The 24706-nt window shown below is 42.4% G+C and overlaps 1 protein-coding gene and 1 pseudogene across 10 annotated transcripts in view; both read left to right on the top strand.

Annotated features, from left to right (window-relative positions):
• Positions 1 to 2504: 2504 nt before the first annotated feature.
• Positions 2505 to 24706, top strand: part of NSD1 (nuclear receptor binding SET domain protein 1) — an 89199-nt gene continuing 66997 nt past the window's right edge. For 2 of the 10 annotated variants that reach the window (XM_060240177.1, XM_060240176.1), the window contains exons 1-2: positions 4240 to 4516; positions 5171 to 6069. In XM_060240177.1, the coding sequence (XP_060096160.1) occupies positions 5191 to 6069 (879 nt within the window). In that variant the 5' untranslated portion in view covers positions 4240 to 4516; positions 5171 to 5190. Of the gene's footprint in view, positions 2523 to 3843; positions 3863 to 4232; positions 4517 to 5020; positions 6070 to 24706 lie in introns of those variants that run through there. The other 8 variants (XM_060240180.1, XM_060240178.1, XM_060240173.1 and 5 more) reach the window with 7 other exon arrangements.
• LOC132571010 (GTP-binding protein Rheb-like) lies at positions 8489 to 11041 on the top strand (annotated as a pseudogene).

Genomic DNA, 24706 nt, shown 5'->3' with positions numbered 1-24706 from the left:
AGGGTTGCTACCTGAGTAGGAGAGGCATGCTGACTCCCTTGAATCAGTTTCTAAATCCATGACAAGCTCCTTGCTTTGTAGCATGTAGCATGAAGAACTATTCAACTCATTTTACAGATAGTAAGCTAAAATGAAGGGGCAAGAAGTCATGGTGAATAGAACTATTCCAAAAAGATTACCGTACCTCAAATCATTACCTGAAAAGGATGGGTTTGATTTAATTAGTGGGATACTATTGAGATGGATAAACTGGATGATTTGTGAGGAATTGTGGAAGCAGTAAACAATTTCTAAATCCCCACCCCCAGTATCTCCTCTCAGTTTACCAGAGGGTTGACCAAACTGATTTTTCCTTCTGCCCACCCTTTTTTTAACTGACTCAGCTGCTAATATTCCATACGAGCTGGAAGATAGTTGGTGCTCAACAGGCCATTTCAGGTTCCCCCCACAACTTCTGAATAATTGATAAAGTCAATACTGGAGAAATCCCCTAAGATGTAGATGCTTCTTGACTGTTTGTGGGTAGCTCTATTCCACTGCTTTCTTGATTGGCATAAACAACATATTTTGTGGATATAGTGATAAACTGGGGACCCATAAAGCATCATGGGAGATGGGAACAATGTGGAATTCAGTTGGCAATGCTGTACTGATGTCAACATCTCATCCCTTCTGGAGCCCATCAAGCCGCTGCCACCCTTTTTTGTTAATTTACAAAGTCAACATTTTCTGCATACTACAGGAGACCTCGGGATAGGTATATTGTCTGTGGGTGGCTCTGTTGTGTATGTCTTACCACCTGCACAAGGGCCAGCCTGCTTAATATATGCAGTGATAATCTTAAACATCATAACCAACTTGAGTAATGGTTGACAGTGGTTTTTGTGATAAAAGAGTCAAAGGTCAGTTTGTAAGAACCTGACAGGGCCTAAAGACATGAGGAACTATGGATCATGTCCAGGAGGAATAATGTAGAGATAAAGCACCTAGATGTTGAGTACTCAAGGACCAGGATGCCCAGGAATAAGGGCAGGTTGGTTGAAGAAAGCAGATATTAAATTAAAAAGCAATGACCCAAGAGGAAGATGAATGCTGAACAAAAGAGGGTTGAGACAGTGAGCTGAGGGAAGGAGAAGCCAACAAAAGGGAAGGTGATGGCTGTGGAAATATTTAGCACAGGTTTGAGGGGGGAAATCAAATGGACAATAAACCATAAAGCCTAAGGAGACTAGAGTGGATGTTGAATCACAGTAATATCCCCCTTGCACAAGAAGAGGGGAAATATGATCCTGCCCTTATGAAAATCAGGTGCACAACTGGGTGGGAGCCCCATAAAGCCCCACAGCCAAAAGTGGTTGGGGAGAACCTGTCAATTTGTTGGAAACTACAGGGTGATAAAGGAGAGTTTGTGCCACTGGCTTGATCATGCCAACTGACTAGCGATCACCATTCTCATCTTTGGTTACATGTCTTGGCTAGGAACTGAACTGCGTAATCATTGAGAGGGACAGAATGGTCTGGTCTGTCTTACAGGAAAGATTCTCAAAAATACGATGCGGCCTGATGGAGAGGCAGGGAAAGACACTGAAGAGGTACAAATGTATCTTTTTTTCTAATGTTCAAGGGGGATATTACTGTGAGAAAGCACTGATTAGTATGCTAAGTATTATTACTATCATACAGTGTGTGTTGGGAAGCAGTGAACAACCCCTACCTTTCCTTCACACAACGCCCCCCCCAATGTGTCAATTATCTCCTCTGGAACCTAAGGACCACATTTCCATTTTCTGCAAGGTCCCCCCCTCCTTGAGGGATTGTAAGAGCCATACAGACAGTTCCAGTTTGTCCATTATAAACCCAGTGTCGTTTCTTTAGATCAATTTGCACCTCAGGCCAAGGAGTGAATTTGGCCAAGTACATCATTATCCTTTTTGATGCTCTGGGAGAGTAATACAGCTTTTCCCTACTTTGGGTGAACTTGGTAGCAGTTTTGAGAATCCATCTCCTAAAGTAATTCATTGTCTCAGGGCTGGGTGCAGCAGGTTGTATTCTTGACTTTTAACTTCACAGAGTGAGCAGTTTCAGTTTAAGTGACCTTGCCTAGGCTTGCTCAAGAGGTCTGTGGAACAGGAAGTCTGAGAGTGCACCCTCCTCCATGCTGGATTTATCAGCCATAGTTAAACTGTCTGCTCACTACCCTTGCTATGTAATAGGCTGGCTGATCTCACACACCTTTGCCTGTCTGTCTTTGGATGTGGAGCAACTGCTGTTTTCTATTTGGGAAATATTTCACACATTAGAAGCGCTGCCCCAAACAAACGAGGATATTATAGCCCGCCAACGGCCTTGGGCCCCAGAGCCATGACTCTCTGCCTTACTAGCGTTAGCATTTGAATGCATGCACTCAACGACGGAGGAGTTTTGCTGAAGCTGAGGAGTCGGACATTAAAAAAAAAATAAACTGACGATCCCAGTTCTCTGAGCAGGCAGCTTGCGGACGGATCGCGGGCGAGGATTTCAAGGTAGAAAGAACGAGCCTACGAATCACACCCGTTCTTAGTTCCTCTGGAGGAGGGGGGGGGGGCTCGGTTGCTGCACGGAGAGGTTGCCCCGGGAAGTCTGAGCTTGGCTGGCGGCTTTAATGGCCGCTTTGCTTTCCAAGGCAGGTTGCCGGGGTGGGGGTGGCGGCGAGCAGAGACTGCATTCTGCTCGCAATCGAAGTGGGAGCTGCAGCAGGAAGCGAAGGACGCAGCGTACAACCAAGGCCCGCCGCTCCTGACCGATGTCAAGGCGCTGTGGAGTTGGGAACTGGGCGCACCGGGCGGGGGGGGGGAGCCTCACCCTGCCTAGTCGTTCGGGCTCTGTGGCGGCTGGGCCCCCGAGAACCGGAGGCCCGGCTGCCATAACTAAGCTGTGGTTGGTTGGATCCCAGGAAGGTCCTCGGCTGCCCTGTCACCCACAAGACGGCAAAGCGCCCAGGGCAGAGCTGCAATAAGGAACTACGAGAGACAGCCTCCCAGCTGGCCCCAGAGACCAGCTGAGGAACGGAGCGGGGGGGGGGGGGGGTCGGTTAGGAAAGCTATCCGCCGGCCCCACTTCAGCTCCGGGCAGAACAAGAAGGGAGGGCAAGTTCTAGCGCCTTCGCTGGAGCGAGAAAAAAGTCTCCTATCATAGAGGGAAGCAGAAAAGCCCCAGCCGATTCCCTTCCAACTCCGTCGCCGAGCTAGTCATAGGCTAAGGATTGGATCTCTCGTGCCCGCTCCCCCCCTCCCCTCCGCTTTAGAGACTGGGGAGCGGCCTGCTTTTGCTCAGCCTTAAGTGCAAACCCGCCTCCCCAGCTGCGTGTGGGGCGCGCGCTGTTTGGCCCTGCCACGCAAGAGGACAGAGTATGGGATCCCAAAGCAGCCAGGTCTCCGGCCATTATTTATTTTAGGGCAGTTCGGCTCCCCTCCCCTCAGTCGGCGCGGGAGGGTGAAGGAAGGAGAGCGCGAACGAAGTCTTTCTTGATTCGCCACCCCCATTGTTGGCTGGAGATTAGGGAGCAGGCTGACCTGCCTAGTTTCCTTCATTGTTTGGGCGGGAATATGGGGATGGCCTGGCTCCTTTCTGCTCCCAATTGAGTAGCAGCGAGAATTTCCAGCTTTCCACTCCCCCTTTGAAGTGGGACAAATTGGCGAGACCGCCTGAGTTCTTTGACCACCACCATCATTATGAGGTGAAAAACAGCTCAGATCTAGAAACAGTACCACGAGCACTGGAGAGAACCCCGAGGCAGCACTAAACCCGGTTGGCTGGTGGTCACGGGGGTCTACAAGGCTTCCCCTCCCCCGGGCTGGCAAGGAGAGCGGCGACTGCCCAGCGGGTGGGTGGGCGAGCGAGCTGAACAGCCACCATCTTTGCTCGCTCCGGCTCCCTGTTGCAGCGCTTGGCTGGGGGACTAGCAAAGGCCTGGCCTCGCAGGCGGCGCCCTGCTGGGGCGGTTGTTGGGGACGAGGCGACTGGTTGAGGTTGCGGGGAAGGATGGTGCTGAGCGCTGGTGGTGAGGAAGGCAGGGCTTGTCCAGCGCGGGTAGAGAAAAGAGCTGCGTCGCCATGTGCCGTGGGAAAGAAGGGAGGGAGGGGAGGCCGAGGCCAGGCCGGACAGAACTGCAAGCCGACACCATGGGGCGTGCGACTCATGGGAACGGGTTCAGGAGCTAGTCCAAGGAGCAATAGGTGGGGCAGGGAGGGGCTGCAGCAGTGAGCGCTAGGGGGCAGCCGCAAGCGCAGGGGCCGTGGACTGCCCAAAGGGAGTCCGTGTGCAGGGACGAGCAGGCGCGCGCGCTGATTGGCCAACGCGGCTTTTGCTGCTGCTGAACCCCAAGAGTCAGTGAGGGGGCGCGCAAGAGCGCGCACGGGGGGACATCAGCGTGGACGCGCCTGCAGGAGCGGCGCACGAGAGCGCGCGAGCGGGGAAAGGAGCGAGCAAGCGAAAGAAGCTGGCTGGCAGGCAGGCAGCTGTGGTGAAGACGGAGCTGGTAGGGCCCGCAGGAGCCAAATCGGCTCTTCGTTTGGGCCCTGTACGATGTTGGGGGTGGGGTGGGAAGACGGGGAGGGAAGAAGCAGGTAAATTGGAAGGGTTTTCTTGTCCTTCAGAGCTGAAACGGATCTTTCCGGTCAGATTCCACCCGGGCACTGCAAGGACGATGCAGCCTTCTCCCGGAGGGGCCTTTGGCCGGGGCGGGGGGGGACATCCCCGCGAGCCGGTGTCGGGCCTGGCGCAGAAGCCGGGAGAATGAACGGCTCAGTGCTCAGGAGCTGCAGCTCTCGGGGAGGGGGGAGGGCAGGAGGCAGCTGAAGGGGAGCGCGGCGAGGCCTGGCCTGGCCTGCTGGGCTCCCTACAAGCAACAGCAGGATGGATGCTGCGCTGTTGTGAAGGCAACATTAGCCTGTGCCCGGGAGGTGCCGATCAGGAGGCAACGTTGCCGGGGGTGTGCTTGAGGGGGGGCAGAGAAGGTTGCACCCCGGCCCGTTATAGGCTCTCTGCGGTCTCCGCGCCGGGAGCAGAAGGCGTCTGCTGGGCCTCTGCCGCCGCCGAACAGGAGGAGGAGCAGTAGTAGTAGTGGCTGCCATTTTGGAGAACAAGGCCCTGGAGGGTTTGCCTGACCCCATTGTTGCTGTTTGCTTCACAGGTTGATGCCCGCCGCACAGGATGGATCAAGCCTGCGAAGTGAGCAGGAGGAGCTGCCTGTCCCCTTTCGCCAGCTCCTTAGTGTTAGATGCCCCGGAGAACGGGGACAGCCCTTATGGGGGGGAGGGCCAGAGCTGTAGCCCCGAGCCACCTAATGGGTGCACCATGCAGCTGCCCGTGGCAGCGTCCAAGGCTGCTGCCTATGGCCAAGACCCTTCCTCCTGCTATATCCCGCTGCGTAGGCTGCAGGATTTGGCCTCAATGATCAATGCCGAATATCTGAATGGCTCAAAAGATGCCTCTGACTGTTTGCAGGAACTGGAAAGGAGCGACATCTCCAGCCCTGAGCCACCGGAGCTCTGCAGTTCTTCAGCGCTGGCAGACCCAGAAGACTTGCACATCCAACAAGACACTGCAAGACTCCTGGATTTTGAGACACTCGAGGACGAGGATGAAGATTCTGAAACTTCATTTTTAACAGCAGAAGAAAATCCAGAGGAAGGAATTAAGTTCCCAATGAAAAATACGACCTCAGCATCCTGCACTAAGGCAGAATTTGGGAATGGAACAGAACTTATTCAAGAGAATCAGCAAAGCACCTCCATAGGCGTTAGATACAATGAGACAGTTTCTGCCCTGCTGTCACCCCCCATTCTTCAAGAGCAAATACAAAGTAATTCTTGCAAAATGTCTGGAGCAGGAACTAAAACTGAGAAAGCAGACCTAGCTCCAGTGTCTTACTTGCCTGGAGATACAAAGTTGAAAAAAGAAAAAGAGTTCAGCATTATAAAGATATCTGAAAAAGAAGATCCAGGCCAGAGTCCCATCACTTTAGGAAACTTGATAGAAAGACTTGAAACATCAATTTCTGCAAAAGCTTCAACAACAGGATTACCATCTGTAAGCAGCCTTGGGGTACCAGTTTAAGCTCTCTGCAAATATATTTATGGGGGAAATAAGGTTACTATAGTGTTGTTTGGGTCTGCTACTGTTGCAGAGAAATATACAAGTGGGTGGAGTTAACAGGTTGTCTGGTTTCCCTGTGTTCCTATCAGTTTGCAAAGTAGTGGTTGATGTCAATAAGGTGATAGTGTGAGCACTATATATTTTGTACCCATTTTGCTTGGCATAAAATCAAAAAAGTTGACACAGTGGCATATGTCTAGTGTGTCTTAGCAGAGCTGAACATAATTTGATCCCCCCCCCCCCCCAGGAAATCATATTTCCTCTGCAGGTTGTTAACATTCATCATAATTATGATTTGATAAGTTTATAAATGACTTGAAAACATACATTCCTCACAAAATCCTGCTCCCTGAGCATACTAGTTAGCTTTTAGTATTAACTAGAATTAGAAGTCGTGTAATTACAGCAAGGTGAAATATATTTGGGATAGGGAATTGACTGTTCTAAGCAAACTATTATGATAGTATTTTTCTTTGATTTGCAATGTTAGTAGGTTGCCTCAGACCAAGTGTTTTACTTAGATAGTGATGAATATGGACAGAGTCACTTTGGGAAAATCATACAGTTCTCTTTTACTATGCACATGTAAAGAATTGTGTGTCCGGGTATAACTGCCCAGTAAAATCTACTTGCATGAGGTATGCAGGTGTACAGGTTTATTCTTGTGCATCAAGGTATGCATTGTAAGCACGATGCTGTGTGAAGTAGCCCTAATTAGAAAAATTTTCTTGACTAGTAAAATTAGAAGATTTGACTGACAGGTCTGTTTATTTTTTTCCCTTTGAGGAATGTATTTCTGAAGAGTTGGGAAAAGTCTGCTAAATTATTTTGTGTGATGATAGCAGTGTTTCTTAGTGTACACTTGTATTGGAATCCTCCTGGTATTGAAATTTCAGTTACTGTATTAGGAGGCCACTCTTTATCCAAAATAGTCTCGTTGCCAAATAGCACTTTTTGTTGTTATGTGCTCCAGGGGAATAGCAGAGTTGATTTGTTGCAAAAACAACAAAGAACTGCTGGCAGCTTTAAGAGTTGTTTTTTAAAAAAAAAGCAAAGGGAGGCCTAAAGCTCAAGTAATGCCATAGATAGTAGCAGGTGTGTCATGGTACTGTGCAGAAATATACTAATGATAGACTAATTTAAATTTCCAAACTGGATTCATTATTGCTTACCTATATAGTACTATTGGGATGTGTATATGTGTGTTTTTTTGAGTTACAGTTGTAATAGACCACCAATACAAGTGGGATGTTGTTTCATAGAATGCATTCACAAGACACTAAATAATTCATTTTGCAACTGGATTTTTACTGTGTAAGAATAGCAAAAATCCAGTTGCAAAATGCATTATTTAGTATAGTGTGAACACACATATAGTCCTGCAGTTTTCTCTGAGCAGAGATTCTATTTGGTTTTAAAAGATGACTAATGGTTTCAGTTATAGGGATGCATGGGTAAGAACAGTCTCTTGGTAGATTGCCATTGCTGGACCTTAGAGGACTTCTGTAACTGTCATTGATTATTTTTTGCCATTTTGTGACACAAAACAGTAGCTGAGTTATTCAACTGTGGAAGAGCTCTGAACTTATACATAAGAGATTGAGTGGGTGCCCTCCTAGCAGTACACATCCTGTTATTTAAAAGATAAATATTGTACAATAGCATGACAGAAAATGAAAATGAAGAAACAATGTGACCATATGCCTTGCCTTCTATTTGGTCTGATTATTGCCGTACTTAAATGAAGAAGATAAATCGGTATCCACATAATTTCAATATATTATCAATGTTGTTTACCTAAGAACAACTTTTCTGAGTTCTTTGACCTGTAGAACTTGATGTGGGATGGAGACAAGACTATTTCTTGTGTTTAATTTACATAATCCTCCCCCCCCCCAAAAAAAATCCTGTTTTGTTAGAAGTGAAGGCTGTGTGAATATAAACTTTTGTATGCATGTGATTCTTAGTCTTCATAAAATAAACAGAGAAAAAAATACTGAGTGAAGGGACAGCAATCCTAAGTAGCTCTACTCAGAATCCCTCTTAGTTTTCTTCAGTGGTGCTTATTTCCAGGGAAGTGTTCTTCAAATTGCAGTGAGAATATTTTCCTGAAGTTAAGGCCATGGTTTCTGCAGGGGAGCAGGCCAGTACACCAGCACATGACAAAAAATTTTTACCGTGTCTTTTAGGTGGTGATTCCCATGTTGATAGGGAATGAAAATACAGGGAGACTGACTTCTTTAAAATTGTATTTTTAGAAGAAAGAAAATATTGTAAGAAACATACATGTTTAATTGGCTAAAGAAAATATGGTGGAACATTCTAATTTTCAGAATGGACAAAGTTAATAGGAATGGCTGTTGATTCAGAAGCACTGAAGTGGATGAGAAGCATTCAGCTACAGGTTATAGTAAGGAAGATTTAATTTTGATATCAGGAAACATTTCCAGATTCTATTAGGTGGTGAAACAAGTTACCAAGAAAGTAGTATAGATTAGCGCCTGAGAGATTTGTATGAGGATATTGGATGTGTGTGTATGTAATAAGGATGACTTGATTTGACTATAAACATTGATCATTATATCCAGAAGTAAAATGCTATTTGGACATTATTAGATGTTGCATACTGCTAAAATTGATATGTTTCTTTCAGACCCTCACCCCTTTGGATATTTATTAATTCAGTAGCACAGTCCCTTTTTTACAGCCCTTCTAGGGTTGAGTGATCATGGTAAGAGATGTGAATTTCTCTTCCCATTGATGATCATTGCTTCCCTGCATATGATGAGGTTCTGTTTGTGATAGTCTGTGTGTGATGAGCATTTCAGAAAACGTTGTATGATAATTGCAATTATCACATGGGGGAAAACAAGAGAGCTAGACTTTGATTTTGAATGGTGGGTAATTATATAGTAAGGAGATTTTGGACTGATATGTTGATGTATTTCTTAACATACTCCAATGGCTTTGTTAAAACAGACTTTTGATATACATTAGCTACACCTGAATGTATGATGGAAGATGTGGGGAGCCATATTTCTAAGGTCAAGAGACCAAGGCTAAGAGATTAATGGATTGGGATAGCCTGTGTGTACAATGTTGACTTTGTGAATGTATATGTCACTCCCATTTGGTACAGTGAGAAAAGACAATTGATTTGGAAATAATGCAAATATCATTAGTGGCCAGGTTTCATGGAAAGCAATGAAAAGTCCTGCACATAAATACTTCTTCCATGAAAGTTCTGCTAAGCCTATCTTGTTTGTTAATACATAATATATAGTACTCTTCATAGAAATAATTTTATTCTTGATACAAATAATTGAGAATCTCATGGCTTCTTTGTTATGTTCATATTGTAGCAGAACTGATTATCCTAATTAGGGCTGCAATTTAGCCTGCTAGGGAGTATGCAGAGGATTCATAAATCTCCATTGACTTAAATGAGTTTAGGCAGTGTAACTGCATTGGTTCTGTAGTTGGTAGTAGTGGAAAGTGCTGTCATGTTGCAGCCAATTTATGGTGACCCTGTGGGTTTCCAAGTAAAGAGACAAACAGGTGGTTTGCCATTGCCTGCTTCTTCATAGCTGCCCCTGGACTTGCTTGGAGGTCTCCCATCCAAATACTAGCCAGGGCTGACCCTGCTTAGCTTCTGAGGTCTGATGAGACCGAGAAAACTTGGGTCATCCAGGTCAGGGCCTGTAGTTGGTGGGAGGCAAATTATTTTATTTTGAAGGCCAATCATCATCAGTTGGAAGAGAGTTCATTTATGTAAGGCTACACTTTTTATTAGATTATTTTGGTTCCAGTGTAATATTGCAACTGTGAATTTAAAATATTACATATTTCTCACAATGGGAATGGGAACTTTAAGTCATCTCACATTTATTAATAACACTCAGGCTGACTTACCTCAGTGGGTGGTTGTTGTGAGAGAATAGAGGAGGGGAGATCAAAACTGCTGAGTGCCAACTCAGGTGAAAAAGCAGAATATAAATAAATAAATGCATGAATGAATGCATGTAGTTGACTGATTAAAATACAAATGTTCAGTTAATGGATAGCAGAGGCCTAAACAATTACTGACTTCAAATGACTTAATAGGGTGTATGCTTAGGGTTGCACTGCAGAGTTCTTTAGGAGAGTTGTGGTTTGAATTCTTTGGAATATGGACCAGTGATGGAAATCCTCAGGGCAAAATCCACTCCCCCAGGTTAGTTTTGGGCATTTAACCTGTGGAAGAAGACTTAGTTAATTAACCAGTCTGATTTTTAAAAAAATATAAACTTATTACAGCAGCAAAAGTTGATATTTATCTTAAATGATACTGCTTTAACAGCTAGCTGGCCGCAAGCAATGGTTTGGAGGCTGGCAGGGAGAAGACGCCACCCTCCAAGTCTCACAAGATCAGCATCCTAGGCTACAGAAGCATGGGGAAATCATCACTGACTATTCATTTTGTGGAACAGTTTATTGATGCATATGACCCTACTATAGAGGGCACATTTATGAAGCTGATTGTGGTATATGGGCAAAAGTATTATCTTCAGGTTGTCAGCACAGCTGACCAGGATGAATACTCAATATTTCCTCAGATCTGCTCTATAGACATTAATGGTTACATTCTTGTCTACTCAGTCCCATCAATAAAAAGTTTTGAAGTGATTAAAGTTATCTATGGCAAGTTATTGGAGATGATGGTGAAAAATCCAGATCCCTATTATGTTGGCGGGAAATAAAAAAGACCTGCACATGGAATGGGTAATCAGCTATGACTAAGGGAAAGCTTTATCAGAGTCCTGGAATAAACCACCTTCTTGAAGCTTCTGCTAAAGAAAATCAGACTGCTGTGTATATTTTCAACAGGTTGATACTTAATGCTAATTACAAAAAATTGTTACAATGAAACAAATTAACTTTTAGATATTGTTTTGGGAATTATAATTTCTAGCAGCATTTGTACATATCATCCTTTACATAAAATAGCTAAAGCAAAGCAACAGCAACGATTAAAAGGGTACTTACACGAAGTAGGCAATAAGCCAATCTTCAAGCATTATTAGTCTCTCCCAGGGGCTTTAGAGAGCACACAGCTAAATCCTGTGGAGGGAGAGCTCCCTGATTCCTGCAGAAAGTGTGGAATTATGGGCAGCCATAGAAAGTGTGATCTTTGCCACTGATGACTGCTTGTGTTCATGTTTTTGTGTGGAGATAACAGAAGTTATATCATGTGGCAAACAAGAGAGACTTTAATGCGCTTCTGGATATATGTAAATGTTTTTCTAGGCTGTACTCACAGTCAAGTCTCTTGAGGTGACTTGCAAAATATCCGTATTTTCCTTGATTGCTTTAGCATCTGATAGCAGAATTGCTGCTCTTGCCAACCCCTACTGCAGTTGCCAAGTTGGAGGCAAGAGGACATGAATGAAAAGTATCCACAGAGCTTTCTGGTGATGCAGTGGGACCCTTCTCTGTCAGTCCTCATTACTTTCTCAAACCGGTCCTTTAATAAAACTAGTCGCTATCCAAGATTTTAGGAGACAATTAATTGGAGAAATTATTTGTAACCTGTGCTGCTGCAGATAAAAGCACCATGTGAGATGACAATTTTATAGAACACTGAACTTTAAAATAACAGGGGAACAAATCCTTGGCTATACATGATACATGTAGCCCTGGCTAAGGGGAGGGATATGTCTTTTCAGGGATGCATTTTTAAATTTTTCATTAGCAAATGGAAACAAATACTGAACTTTGATATGAAGACAGTTGCATGAGTTCTGTGTTCAGATATTTGTGCTCCTTGCACAAGACTCTCCTACCAGACCAAGATGAACACTTCTAGTTATAATGTTTAAAAGTGAAAAGTTTTTCATGCCAGAATCTTCATAAATGGTATTGAGGTAATACAAACAGTATATAACCAATCATCTCTTTCTTACATTTACTGTCCAGTGGGCTATATAACCAATCACATATTTCTTAAACTTACTGCCCAGTGGGCTATTCGCATCAGTAGCCTCTTATAGTGGATTAATTCTTATTAACATTACCATGGGTTGTTTTTAGTATCTTTCAGGTTGTATTTGTCTACCTTGTAGACAGCATTCCAATCTGCACAACTGCCAGATATTTGTTTCAGATTGGCCCCAGGATGACTGTAAAAATTTATTGCTTGGTATAGGAAATAAGTGATTGACTTTAGCGAGAATTTTTAAAAATTACATGTTTAGATAAGGAAAAGAAACTTAACACAAAATCCAGCAGTATAGTCCATTATAGCAACCCAAAAGAAAGTCTTATAGGCCCTTGAAGACCAGCAGATTTATTATGCAAGCTTTGTCTAAAGTCTACTTCATTGGATGTGTGAAGTTATTACTTGTCATACACACACACACACACACTCTCTCTCTCTCTCTCTCTCTCTCTCATTAAGTAGTTTAACGGTGTTTCAACACCATAGATAATGCTCCTTGTCAGTGCCTTTCCTTCTTTAATTTTTTTAGACTGATGTGAGATACAAATATTTCAGCAGTAGATACATGCATTAAAATTTAAAATTTGTGTTTAAATTTTGTCTTATATATTCTGAATATTGTTAGAATAAAGTAGTCTTTTCTGTCATAAAATCTAAGCAAACATTTCCGAGTCTCTGGTTTGTGACAGTCAACTGGATAATCATGGTGTTTTTAAATGTTGTCCACCAACTTGGCTGTATGCCCTGATGGCTAAGTTTGTGTTTAACAAAAGACTAATGTTCCTGCTTCTCTCCTTGGTGTGTAGCAGTTTCAAAGGAAGTACTAGGGTGAATATATTGTTATACATATCATTTTAAAGGCTACTAAATAATGGACTGCTAAAAAGGTCCGCTTGGTTTTTTAATAGATATATCATAGCGGAAAGGTGATTGTTGTGATAATGTTTGTCATGGCTCTTTCCAAAAGAAGGAGCCAATCCTCTTCTGATTCAACATTTTGTCTTTGTGTGTGTGTGTGTGATGATAGTCCAAAACTTTGAGGGTAGTATCCTTGTAACAGTCCTGTGCAGAGTTACTCTTTTCTAAGCCAACTGAAATTGATAGGACTTTACATAGGATTGCATTGGAAGTTACTTGTATTAATTTTATTTATAGTTCAATTACTTTTTAAGATCACAAACTGCATATGTTTTGTCTAGAAGGCTGCCTACATTGATCACTGGTTGCCACAATAAATAATAATAATAATAATAATAATAATAATAATAATAATAATAATAATAATAATAATTTTTATTTCTATCCCGCCCTCCCCGCCGGAGCAGGCTCAGGGCGGCTCACAGCATAAAATATACGGTACATCATTTATACTTATAAAAACATGGTTAAAACAGATTATAAATAATTAAAATTAACATTAACAATATGGCGTTATAAACATTGGATCTTCAGTGGGATTCAGTAAATAAAAGCATTAATTAAATGTCTTTAAAATGTGTTGCAAGCAATTTTGTCTTCTGGGTGCGAGATAACATTTGTATCACTTTGCAAACACAGATGAGCAAAAGTAAACATTACTTTTTGAATTCTTCTTTTTCCTTTTAAATTTAGACACTGGTGAAAGAATCTGTGGGTTAAATGCAGTAGGACCTGCTGTTTATTATTTAGGATCAGTTGAATGCCATACCAGGTGGCTGGTTTTTTTTTTTTAATTAACAGAGAAATACACATTAAATCCATGAGCAAATTAAAGATTTACATCCTGATGAGTTCCCAAGGTTACATCTCAACAGGGCTTTTTTTGTAACAGGAACTCCTTTGCATATGAGGCAACACACCCCTGATGTAGCCAATCCTCCTGGAGCTTACAGTAGGCCCTGTACTAAGAGTCCTGTAATCTCTTGGGGGATTGGCTACATCAGGAATGTGTGGCCTAATATGCAAAAGAGTTCTTGCTGCAAAAAACGCCCTGCATCTTAAGTATATTTGACACCATTTACTCCACAAGTGAACATCTCAGGGCGAGTAACGTAGCTATCCTAGTTCCATATATTTCAGAATATTTAAATTATGTTGTTTCTTAACAGACATATTTCCTCTCCCTCTTAATTTCAGGTCCATTCTGTGAATGTGCATTTTAATGTATATTTTTGTTGAATTAAGAGTGCTTAGTTTGAATTTTACCACTGAGGAAGTTTTTGTGCCAAAACGCCTTTGGTTATTGGTTCTTGCATATGGAAACAATTTGTACCTTTTAACCTGTATTTATATTTTTGGACGTTTATCCTTATATTAGGATTAGGTACTTGTATGTTGGACCATAGGATTGTTTTTATATTTTATCATTTTTGATTGTATTATTAAATTATATGTATTTTATACATGCATAATTATATTTTACTTTTGTTATCTTTGTTTCAACTTTTCGAGTTACCTTTCTGATGTAGGGTTGTGTTTTTCTCCCCTTTTTTGGTTATATGCATAGTTCTTCAGTCTAACACTGCCTTTTGGTAATTCCATAATATAGTAAGTGCCAATTCTCTGAACTGAACCCACTAATTCTGTCCTCAGTCTGTCCTCATCTTTCAGTCCTGCTCCCCCTACTTTTTTCCTGTTTCAGCTGTACCCTCCTTCAAAACCTCTCTTAGCAATTATCTCATTACCCACCTCTTCCCATATTTTTATCTCTACCAGGTTGATTGGTCTTTGCTGAAACAGAACAAGAGAATATTGGCCAAAGCTGTTTCAGCAGAATTTTTTTTCAGCCTTCTTATCAGGGCAGTATAGAGTTATCTGAGGAAACTTAATGGACAGAATCAGGATCAGAAACTGAAGAGCAGTATTATATCTGAATTGACTGTGATTGTCTTGGTGACAAAAGGTATGAAGTGTCTGCCAAAGTCTCGAGGCAGCAGGAGGAAGGTTGCGGGCCTGACATGCCTGGGAAATTATAGATGTTTGTATACAAATGCTAGAAGTGTTTGAAGTAAAATGGGTGAGTTGGAATGTTTAGTGTTGGGGAAAACATAGACATTGTGGGAATTTCAGAAACTTGGTGGAATGAGGAGAATCAGTGGGACACGGTGATTCCTGGATATGTTATATCGGAAGGATAAGGAGGGAAGGGTTGGAGGTGGGGTGGCTCTGTATGTCAGAGAGGGTGTACAGTCCAGTAAGACTGAGGTCAAAGAATTAGATTCCCTTCTAGAAATGCTTTGGGTCGAAATAGAGGGCCCAAAAGGAAATTTAACTATGGGAGTTTGTTATCTCCCACCAAATCAAAAGATAGAGGATGATTATAATATGATGGAAGGATTAAAGATAGCTGCTAAATGTAAAAACTCTGTCATAATAGGTGATTTTAATTACCCGCAGATTGATTGGGGCAATATGTGTTCAGGTTGAGAGAAAGAGATTGAGTTTCTAGATATGCTATGGAGCAGATGGTCATAGAACTTACCAGGGGTGTGGCGATCCTGGATTTGGTCCTAAGTAATGCCCAAGACTTGGTGAGAGATGTAAAAGTGATCACACCGCTTGGGAGCAGTGACCATAACGTTATTGATTTCAACATTTGTATAAATAGGGAGTTGCCCCAAAAGACCAGCACAACCATGTTTAACTTTAAAAGGGGTAAATTCTCTGAGATGAGGAGGCATGTGAAGAGGAAACTGAAAGGAAAGGTAAATACAGCCAGAACCCTTGGGGAAGCTTGGAGTCTATTTAAAACTACAATCCTAGAGGCTCAGATAAAATATATACCACAAGTTAGGAAAGGCACAGACAGGTATAAGAAAAGGCGTGCATGGTTAACAAACAAAGTAATGGAAGCTGTAAAAGGTAAGAAGGACTCCTTTAAGCGGTGGAAAGCTAATCCAAGTGACATTAATAAAACGGAGCACAGGCTGTGGCAAATCAAATGCAAGACTGTGATCAGGCAGGCAAAAAGGGACTATGAGGAGCATATTGCAAAAAGCATAAAGACCAACAATAAAAATTTCTTCAAATATATTAGAAGCAGTAAACCAGCCAGGGAGGCAGTGGGGCCCTTGGATGACCAAGGGGTAAAGAGATTACTGAAGGAGGATAGAGAAATGGCTGAGAAGCTGAATGCATTTTTTGCCTCAGTCTTCACTGTGGAAGATGAGAATTGTTTGCCTGCTACAGAACCACTAATTTTGGAAGGGGTGTTGAAAGACCTGAGTCAAATTGAGGTGACAAGAGAGGAGGTCCTGCAACTGATTGACGAATTAAAAACTAATAAGTCACCAGGCCCGGATGGCATACAGCCAAGAGTTCTGAAAGAACTCAAAGTTGAACTTGTGGATCTCCTGACAAAAATATGTAATCTTTCATTGAAATTTGCCTCTGTTCCTGAGGACTGGAAGGTAGCAAATGTCACCCCCATCTTTAAAAAGGGTTCCAGAGGAGATATGGGAAATTACTGGCCAGTCAGTCTAACTTCAATACCGGGAAAGTTGGTAGAAAGCATTATCAAGGACAGAATGAGTAGGCACGTTGATGAACACAAGTTATTGAGGAATACTCAGCATGGATTCTGTAAGGGAAGATCTTGCCTCACTAACCTGTTACAGTTCTTTAAGGGGGTGAACAAACATGTGGACAAAGGGGACCCAATAGATGTTGTTTATCTTGACTTCCAGAAAGCTTCCAGAAAGCTTTTGATAAAATTCCTCATCAAAGGCTCCTTAGTAAGCTCGAGAGTCATGGAGTAAAAGAACAGGTCCTCTTGTGGATCAAAAACTGCCTAATTAATAGGAAGCCGAGTGTGAGTATAAATGGGCAGTCTTCACAGTGGAGGACGGTAAGCAGTGGGGTGCCGCAGGGCTCAGTGCTATGTCCCATGCTCTCTAACTTTTTCATTAATAATCTGGAGTTGGGAGTAAGCAGTGAAGTGGCCAAGTTTGCAGATGACACTAAATTGTTCAGGGTGGTGAGAACCAGAGAGGATTGTGAGGCACTCCAAAGGGATCTGTTGAGGCTGGGTGAGTGGGCGTCAATGCGGCAGATGCGGTTCAATGTGGCCAAGTGCAAAGTAATGCACATTGGGGCCAAGAATCCCAGCTACAAATACAAGTTGATGGGTTGTGAACTGGCAGAGACTGTCCAAGAGAGAGATCTTGGGGTTGTGGTAGATAACTCACTGAAATGTCAAGACAGTGTGTGATTGCAATAAAAAAGGCCAACGCCATGCTGGGAATTATTAGGAAGGGAATTGAAACAAATAATCCAGTATCATCATGCCCCTGTATAAATCGATGGTGCGGTCTGATTTCGAATACTGTGTGCAATTCTGGTCACCGCACCTCAATAAGGATATTATAGCATTGGAAAAAGTGCAGAAAAGGGCAACTAGAATGATTTAAGGTTTGGAACACTTTCCCTATGAAGAAAGGTTAAAACGCTTGGGGCTCTTTAGCTTGGAGAAACGTCGACTGTGGGGTGACATGATAGAGGTTTACAAGATTATGCATGGGATGGAGAAAGTAGAGAAAGAAGTAGGTACTTTTCTCCCTTTCTCACAATACAAGAACTCGTCGGCATTCAATGAAATTGCTGAGCAGTCAGGTTAAAATGGATAAAAGGAAATACTTCTTCACCCAAAGGGTGATTAATGTGGAATTCACTGCCACAGGAGGTGGTCGCGGCTACAAGCATAGCCAGCTTTAAGAGGGAATTTGATAAAAATATGGAGCAGAGGTCCATCAGCGGCTATTAGCCACAGTAAATATATATGTGTGTGTGTGTGTGTATGCACACACACATATATTGGTCACTGTGTGACACAGAGTGTTGGACTGGATGGGCCATTGGCATGGCTTCTCTTATGTTCTTGTCTTGGGGTGAGGGATCTGGGCTTTGAGAGTGGAGCCCAGAGTCTCCAAAAATTGATATCATTTTCTTGATCCAGATGAATGATTATAGATTATTTCAAAGGCTGTGGTACACTGCATTTTTGCTTTAATCAAAATGTAATTTTGATGGTAATGCAATCTCTTCAAGTGTTGTTAATGATAATCTTTGGTTACCTGTGTTTCTTTTGCAAGTCCTGTGTCTGTGCTGATTGTGTGCATGTGTGTACACATGTGCATACAAACATACATGCAATGTAGTGGTTAGAGTGTTGGACTAGGACTCAGGAGACCCATTGAATCTCCCTACTCTGCTATGGTAGTCTGGTAGTGGTCCTGCAAGTACTGTCCAGTGTTAAGCAAATTCAAGAGACTATTTAAAAATGCTTCATAATGCAGTCATGCCCCATTGTTCTTTGGTTAAGATTATCTTGTTCTTCACAATTAGATCAAGTCCAGTAGCACCTTAGACACCAAGAAGAGACTCAGAGTATAAGCTTTTGAGAGACATTTCTTTCAGTCACACATGACAGACAGAGCTGCCTTGACTGCACCCCCCCTCCCAAAAAAAATCCTGACTTGTTTTCCTGTGGACTGTTTGCTCTTGTTGAGGGAAACCTAAAATAAGAAATATTCTTTAGGGGGGCATAGAAGATGAATGAGAGCACAGTAGTCTGAATACCTGCAACAAATTTTCTAAAAAGCTGGTTCCAGCTTTTTAAAAATCAAGTAAGATGACAGAAAAGTGCAAATAAACAAGTCACTTTGTACCTTGTGCTACAATCTAGGATTGGAGAGAAAAGAGATTTCTTTTCATGAATTCATCACAGTCTAATTAATCTTTTCATGTTTTTACTAAAACATTGTGAATACAACGTTTCTTTTGAGAAGTAGAAATAAAGGCAATTTTTGATGAAACTAAAGTTGAAATGTTAGAATCAAGGCAGCACCTGGGATACAATCAGTGTATATCCATGATCAGCACTATAAAATAGTTTATCTTAATCTCTGTGTTCATATTTAAAAAAAAATGATACTGTGACATATTATATTCTTGGATGAGACAAGCATTTGACTAGCATATTCCTGTAGTTTAGTTCAAAATAAGGAAGTCAGTGGATTCTTTTCCCTGGAATTAATGCTTTGGATCCAAACCATGTTTTCTGCTAGTAGAAGAATAATTCTGGCAGAAGGGGAGGGCAGCTATAGTTGATTCCTGCCTCCTAGAACAGACCCTTCATATTGTGTCAAGGAGTGATGTTTGGGGGACATAGTGAGCTGAAGTGCATGGGGGGGGGGAGTGGGATGGTTCTTGTATTGAGCTTCCACCCATAGTCATTGAACAGCTCCATGCATGGCATCTCAATGCATTTGTGCAGGAACCTCACAAGATTTCTAGTGATCTCTTCATTGAACAGATTAAATGTATAATGCTGGTTGGAACAGCTGGTTTCTAAAATACTGGAAGCAGCTTTTAAAGTATCAGACTTGGGTAAGTTTCTAACAGTTTTGTGAGATCAGTCCAGCAGATAATATTCTGGTTTTTTAGGCTAGCCCAATCTTGTCTGAGTCAGAAGCTAAGCAGGGTGGGCCCTGGCCAGCATTTGGAAGGGAGACCACCAAGGAATTCTAGGGTTGCTACGCAGAGGGAGGCAATGGCAAATTACCTTAGATTGTCTCTTGCCTTGAAAACCCCATGTGATTTGACAGCAAAAAAAAAGTGACTTGTTGCTTAGGATTAGTATTTGTAGGAGAAATGCAAATCTTAATAGCCTAGCAAAGAGAGGGGAGCAAAGACTGTTGCTGAAAGCAAGCTTTTGAGTGTTTAGTTGGAAGCCTGAGGAAACATTTGCAGTACTTCCTATCTATATTTTAGAGTGCCACAACAAAAACATATTGTACATATTTTGTGTGAATAAAATTACAAAACTCTCCAACATCAATATTTTAAATACAACACCTTGATGCATACTCTGTTAAAATGAGGCAGTTTGATAGGTTCCAGCACAAAGATCCCATGGTCTAGTACAAAGTGATATTTGTCGTGGAAACAAAGCCCTTATGCTGTTAGTGTACCAGTTGTGCCTTCCAGGCAGTTGCCTCTTTTGCTGTAGTTAACAGAAGTGAAGTATATATTATAGATGGTGTATTGACTAGCTGGGCATAACTGGATGAGCCATTTCAATTTTGTTGCTGCTAAAAATATTAGCTGCAGTGTGACTTCAATTCTAGTACAGTATACTAGACACTGCCATAAGATTTGGCTATCCTGGTTAATGTGTAGAAGAATACAGGTTCTGACCTGGATAGCCTGGGCTAGTCATATCTCAGAAGCTAAGCAGAGTCAACTCTGGTTAGTATTTGGATGGGAGATCACAAAGGAAGCCCAGGCATGGCAATGGCAAATCACCTCTGTTTTTCTCTTGCCTTGAAAATTCTACAGGGTTGCCATTATTCAACTGCAACTTGAAGGCACTTTCCACCACCAAAGAATACAGCTGAAATCAAGGTTTAAATTTCAACAAACATTAAGAACAAAGGTGGTTTAAGAAAAAGGGCTCTTAAACTAAGAGAGAGAGAGAGAAATTTAAATTGTTGCAACTAAGCTGCATTTGTTTAAAATAATAGATTATATATACATTTTATAGGAATTACCTCAACACCTTAGATTAAGGTAATAGTACAAACAACTTTTTAGGTTTTTGAATTTCCATATCTATTGTAACCTTCATTATGGATTGATATCAAGTTCTGCATTTTGAAGCGTATCTCTGTTTTGCGTAATACTAATAAAATATTTTGGCAAAGAAGAAAGCAAAAATTCAGGGAACTAGTTTATATTACTGTGCTAAAAATATACCAGCTGTGTGGTACAGGTTGAATAATTTTGAAGTGGCATAAAATATATTCCAGATTTTTAAGTGTGTTTTGTAATCTGATTAGTTTTCCAATTTTAATATTATATGTGTTTGTTTTTTGATCAGTTATGAACAGTGATGTAGAGTGGAGATTTCTGGAATCTTTTCTGATGCTATACATTTTTCTGTGGAAAATTCTCCCTCTCACCTATGAAAATATAAACAGCAGATACAGTTGTCAGGGCTGTTGTGCTGCAACTCAATCATGTTAGATGAGCTAAATGTGGGATAAGAAGCATGGATAAACCCCAGTGTTTGTACATGATCCAAGGCTAACATTATTTAAATATGTAAATTATTTATTTAAGCTTGGATCAGAAAATTTTCTAACATGTAATTGATTAGAATATTTTGGCCTGTTACCCAGTCACTATCATGCAGGATACAGTAGAGATTAACCATTGAACATGTATCATGAAGGGCGCTACTGCTCTGAGGACAGGAGGATATCAGGGAGGCATGAACAAATCTTCTCACTTCCTGTCTTCTGCATGGGAGTCACCAATTCCCTCAGTTCTGGTGACTCTGAAAGCAGTTGTTTCATATTTTAACTCTGTGAAGTAAACTAACTACTTGAACAGCAACAAAAAAGTAAAGAACAATTAACAGTTAAGAACAGATAGGATTATTAAATCAGGAAGTGACTATTGAGAACTTAGTATGATTGGCAACTTGGGAGGGACAAGATTTCCTTCTGTCCTCAGAGGAGAAGGGCCCTTCATGGTAGGTGTCTACTGGCTGTTCTCTCTCATACATGGAGGACACCTTGGTGAGGCCTACCAGAGCAGTGCCCCTATTCTTTGAGTTCCTAGTCTTTGTAATCTGCATCCAGGATATACTGAAGCATCCTATGACCAAAGGCTACATCAGCTGAGTTGTAGAGATTTATTTTGTAATTTGTTTATGTATTTATTTTATTGGATTTATATCCCACCCTCCCCGCTGAAGCAGGCTCAGGGTGGCTATATGTTTAATTAATGTTGATTTACAGAGCTCTTCTGCAGAGGTGTGTTTGGCAAATGCCACTTTTGCTGCAGCACTCCTGAGTGTGCTGTAATACCCGTTGGAAAGGCTAGTTTGTGGATCTTGTATGCCTCTACAACAGGGGTAGGGAACCTTTTTTCTGCCAAGGGCCATTTGGATATTTATAACATCATTCACAGCCCTTACAAAATTATCAACTTGAAAAGCAGTGATCTGCCATGGGGAAATGATTCAGGCCAGCAAAATTAATGCAAATAATTGTTTTTTCTGTTTGAAGTCATGTGCGGAGAGCCTAATTTGGCACACACACACACACACCTGGCCTGCCACCCTAGGCAAATGCCTAGGTCCAGGGCTTTTTTGGTAGAAAAAGCCCAGCAGGAATTCATTAGCATATCAAACCACATCCCCTAATATTAGCATATTAGATCACATACTCATTAGCATATTAGGCCACACCATCTGGGATAATCAAGTGCAAATTGAACTGGTGATAGCTGGCTCCCACCCCTCCCTCCCTCCCTTCATGTGGAAACTGCAACTGCTCCCAGCAGATCTTTAAAGGCACCCACATACCCCAGCAGTAGTCCTTCACAATGGCCACCAGTCAGGCTCCACAGAGAGAAAGAGGGAGAGGAAGGAAGGAAGGCAGAAAGAGGGAAGAAAGGAAAATAAACAAATGGGGGGAAGAAAGGAAAATGAAACAGGGAAGAAAGAGTAATAAAGAAAAAAATGGGGAAAGAAAGGGAAATAAATGGAAATAAAGAAATGGGGGGGAAGGAAAATGAAATGGGGAGAAGAAAGGAAAATAAAGAGAAATAACGGGGAGAAGAAATTGAAAGAAAGGGAAATAAAGAAATGAGGGGGAAACTTATCTGAACCATGACAGTGTCTTTTCCAGGGCCCACAGTGATCCTGGCTGGCCAGCCAGGCCCCAGGAAGGCTGCCACACAACTGCGCCCTGCAATCCCTGCCAGCCAGCCTGACCCTGGGGAGGCTGCCACATGGCTTGGCTCGGCCCAGCAATCCCCAAGGGCCAGACCAAGTGATCTTGAGGGCCGTAAATGGTCCTCAGGCCGAACATTCCCCACCCCTGCTCTACAAAAACCTCTTTAATATAACTACTGATAGTGGATCTAGACATTTCCCTTTACGTTAGGTGGTAAAATATTCATGAATGGATAGTCTTATTTTTCTGTGTAGGTGTGCCTTGTGTGCTCTCCTTATGTCTAGGGTATGCCACATCTTTTCCTTAGGATGGACAGGGTTGGGACAAAAGGGGGGAGGAGACAGATTTCCTGAGATCTATGGAATATTGAACAGACCTTTGGTTTAGGAAGAGACCTTTGAGCCCACTTTGTGAGAAGGGCAGGATATAAGTCAAATAAATAAAGGTTGAATCAGTTCTTAAGATCACTTTATCTTTGTGAGAAACACACAATTCAGGTTTGATCAACAGGATGGCTAGTTTGCTCTTCCAGATGAGGTAATTGCTATAAGAAATTGGGGCTTCATCCTCAACCATTTCAAGGACATTTATTTGATGGGCTCAAACAAATGGTTGGTGAGTACGAAGATCACTGTGTTTAGCTTCCACTTGGGGAACAATCTGTGGAGGGTTCTTAAGACCTTGGAACACTGTTGATAATGCTGGCACTTGCCGTCAAAGAGTGGGTGCCTTTAAGCTGATATTGTCTTGTAGGAAGGCTAAAACAAACTTGAGTCAAAGATTTAATATATTTACCTTTTTCCTTCTATGCCATTTCATGAATGCTTTCCATGTGGTGTTGTATATCTTTACCACTGATTGATTCCTGGATGTGTCATGATCCTGGGCCTAGCAAGGCCTGCAGGCCCCAGGAAAGCCTGCTTAGGAGTTACTGGGAAAAGCCTACATCTCCCAGGATCTTCTCTGTTGCTCTGATTGGGTAACGAGGGTTTTGGAGGAAAAAAGGCCCAGAGAGGGGTGGGGCCTGGGAAGAGAATATAAAGGCCAAGCCCAGGAAGTGGGTGTTCTTTCCCTGGAAGGCTTAGCTGGAAGCAGGCTGTAGCCTGGAGAGCTGGAAGCAGGGGAGAGCCTCTTACCCAAGGGGGTAAGTGCTGGTAAGAGTAGGAACTGTAAGATAGACACATTAGGGCATTTGTTTATTTTCCCTTTACCCTTTTACTGGTTAATGCACCTTGTTAATTTATATTGCACTTTTTTGTTGTTGTTCACTCTGCCTGGTCCTCACACCCATTATTTGGCCTAGTTAAGGGAAGCCTGAAGGGCTTGGGACGGTGCTCTGGGCCGTCTCAAGGGGAATCCTAACCCAGAGTGGTGGCAGCAATTTGGTAAGACCCTTCTGAGTCATGACAGGATGCCTTGATAGTGTCTGTGACCTGGAGAATAACTTAGTTGGAGAAACGTGTTGGTCAGACACAGCCAGCTGGGTGAGGATAACATATTGGTCCCTGCTGAAGGAGGGAGTCTCAGAGGAGGAGCTGTGGACGTTTCCTGAAGTGTTGAAAACAGTCATTGAGGCCAAAATGGAGTTACTAGGAGGATCTCTGCCTTCTGTTCTCTGATTACCCTTAATAACGTGGGTATTACTGGGATGGGGGAAAAGACAAATATCAGACCTTTGGGCCAAGGAGATGTTAGAACATCTGCCACTTTGGCTTTGTGATGGAAGAACCTGGTGAAAAACCAGGTTGGTAATTTGTTGGCAAAGCAAACAGGTCCACGAGAGGTTTGCAGAATTCTGTTATGATCAATTGAAAAAGATCCTTTTTGAGGGATCATTCTCCTTTCTGAATAGTCTGCTTAACCAGTTTGT

Source organism: Heteronotia binoei, chromosome 5 (genome assembly GCF_032191835.1).
Source record: "Heteronotia binoei isolate CCM8104 ecotype False Entrance Well chromosome 5, APGP_CSIRO_Hbin_v1, whole genome shotgun sequence".
NCBI lineage: Eukaryota > Metazoa > Chordata > Lepidosauria > Squamata > Gekkonidae > Heteronotia > Heteronotia binoei.
This window is presented reverse-complemented; position numbering and strand designations above follow the sequence as displayed.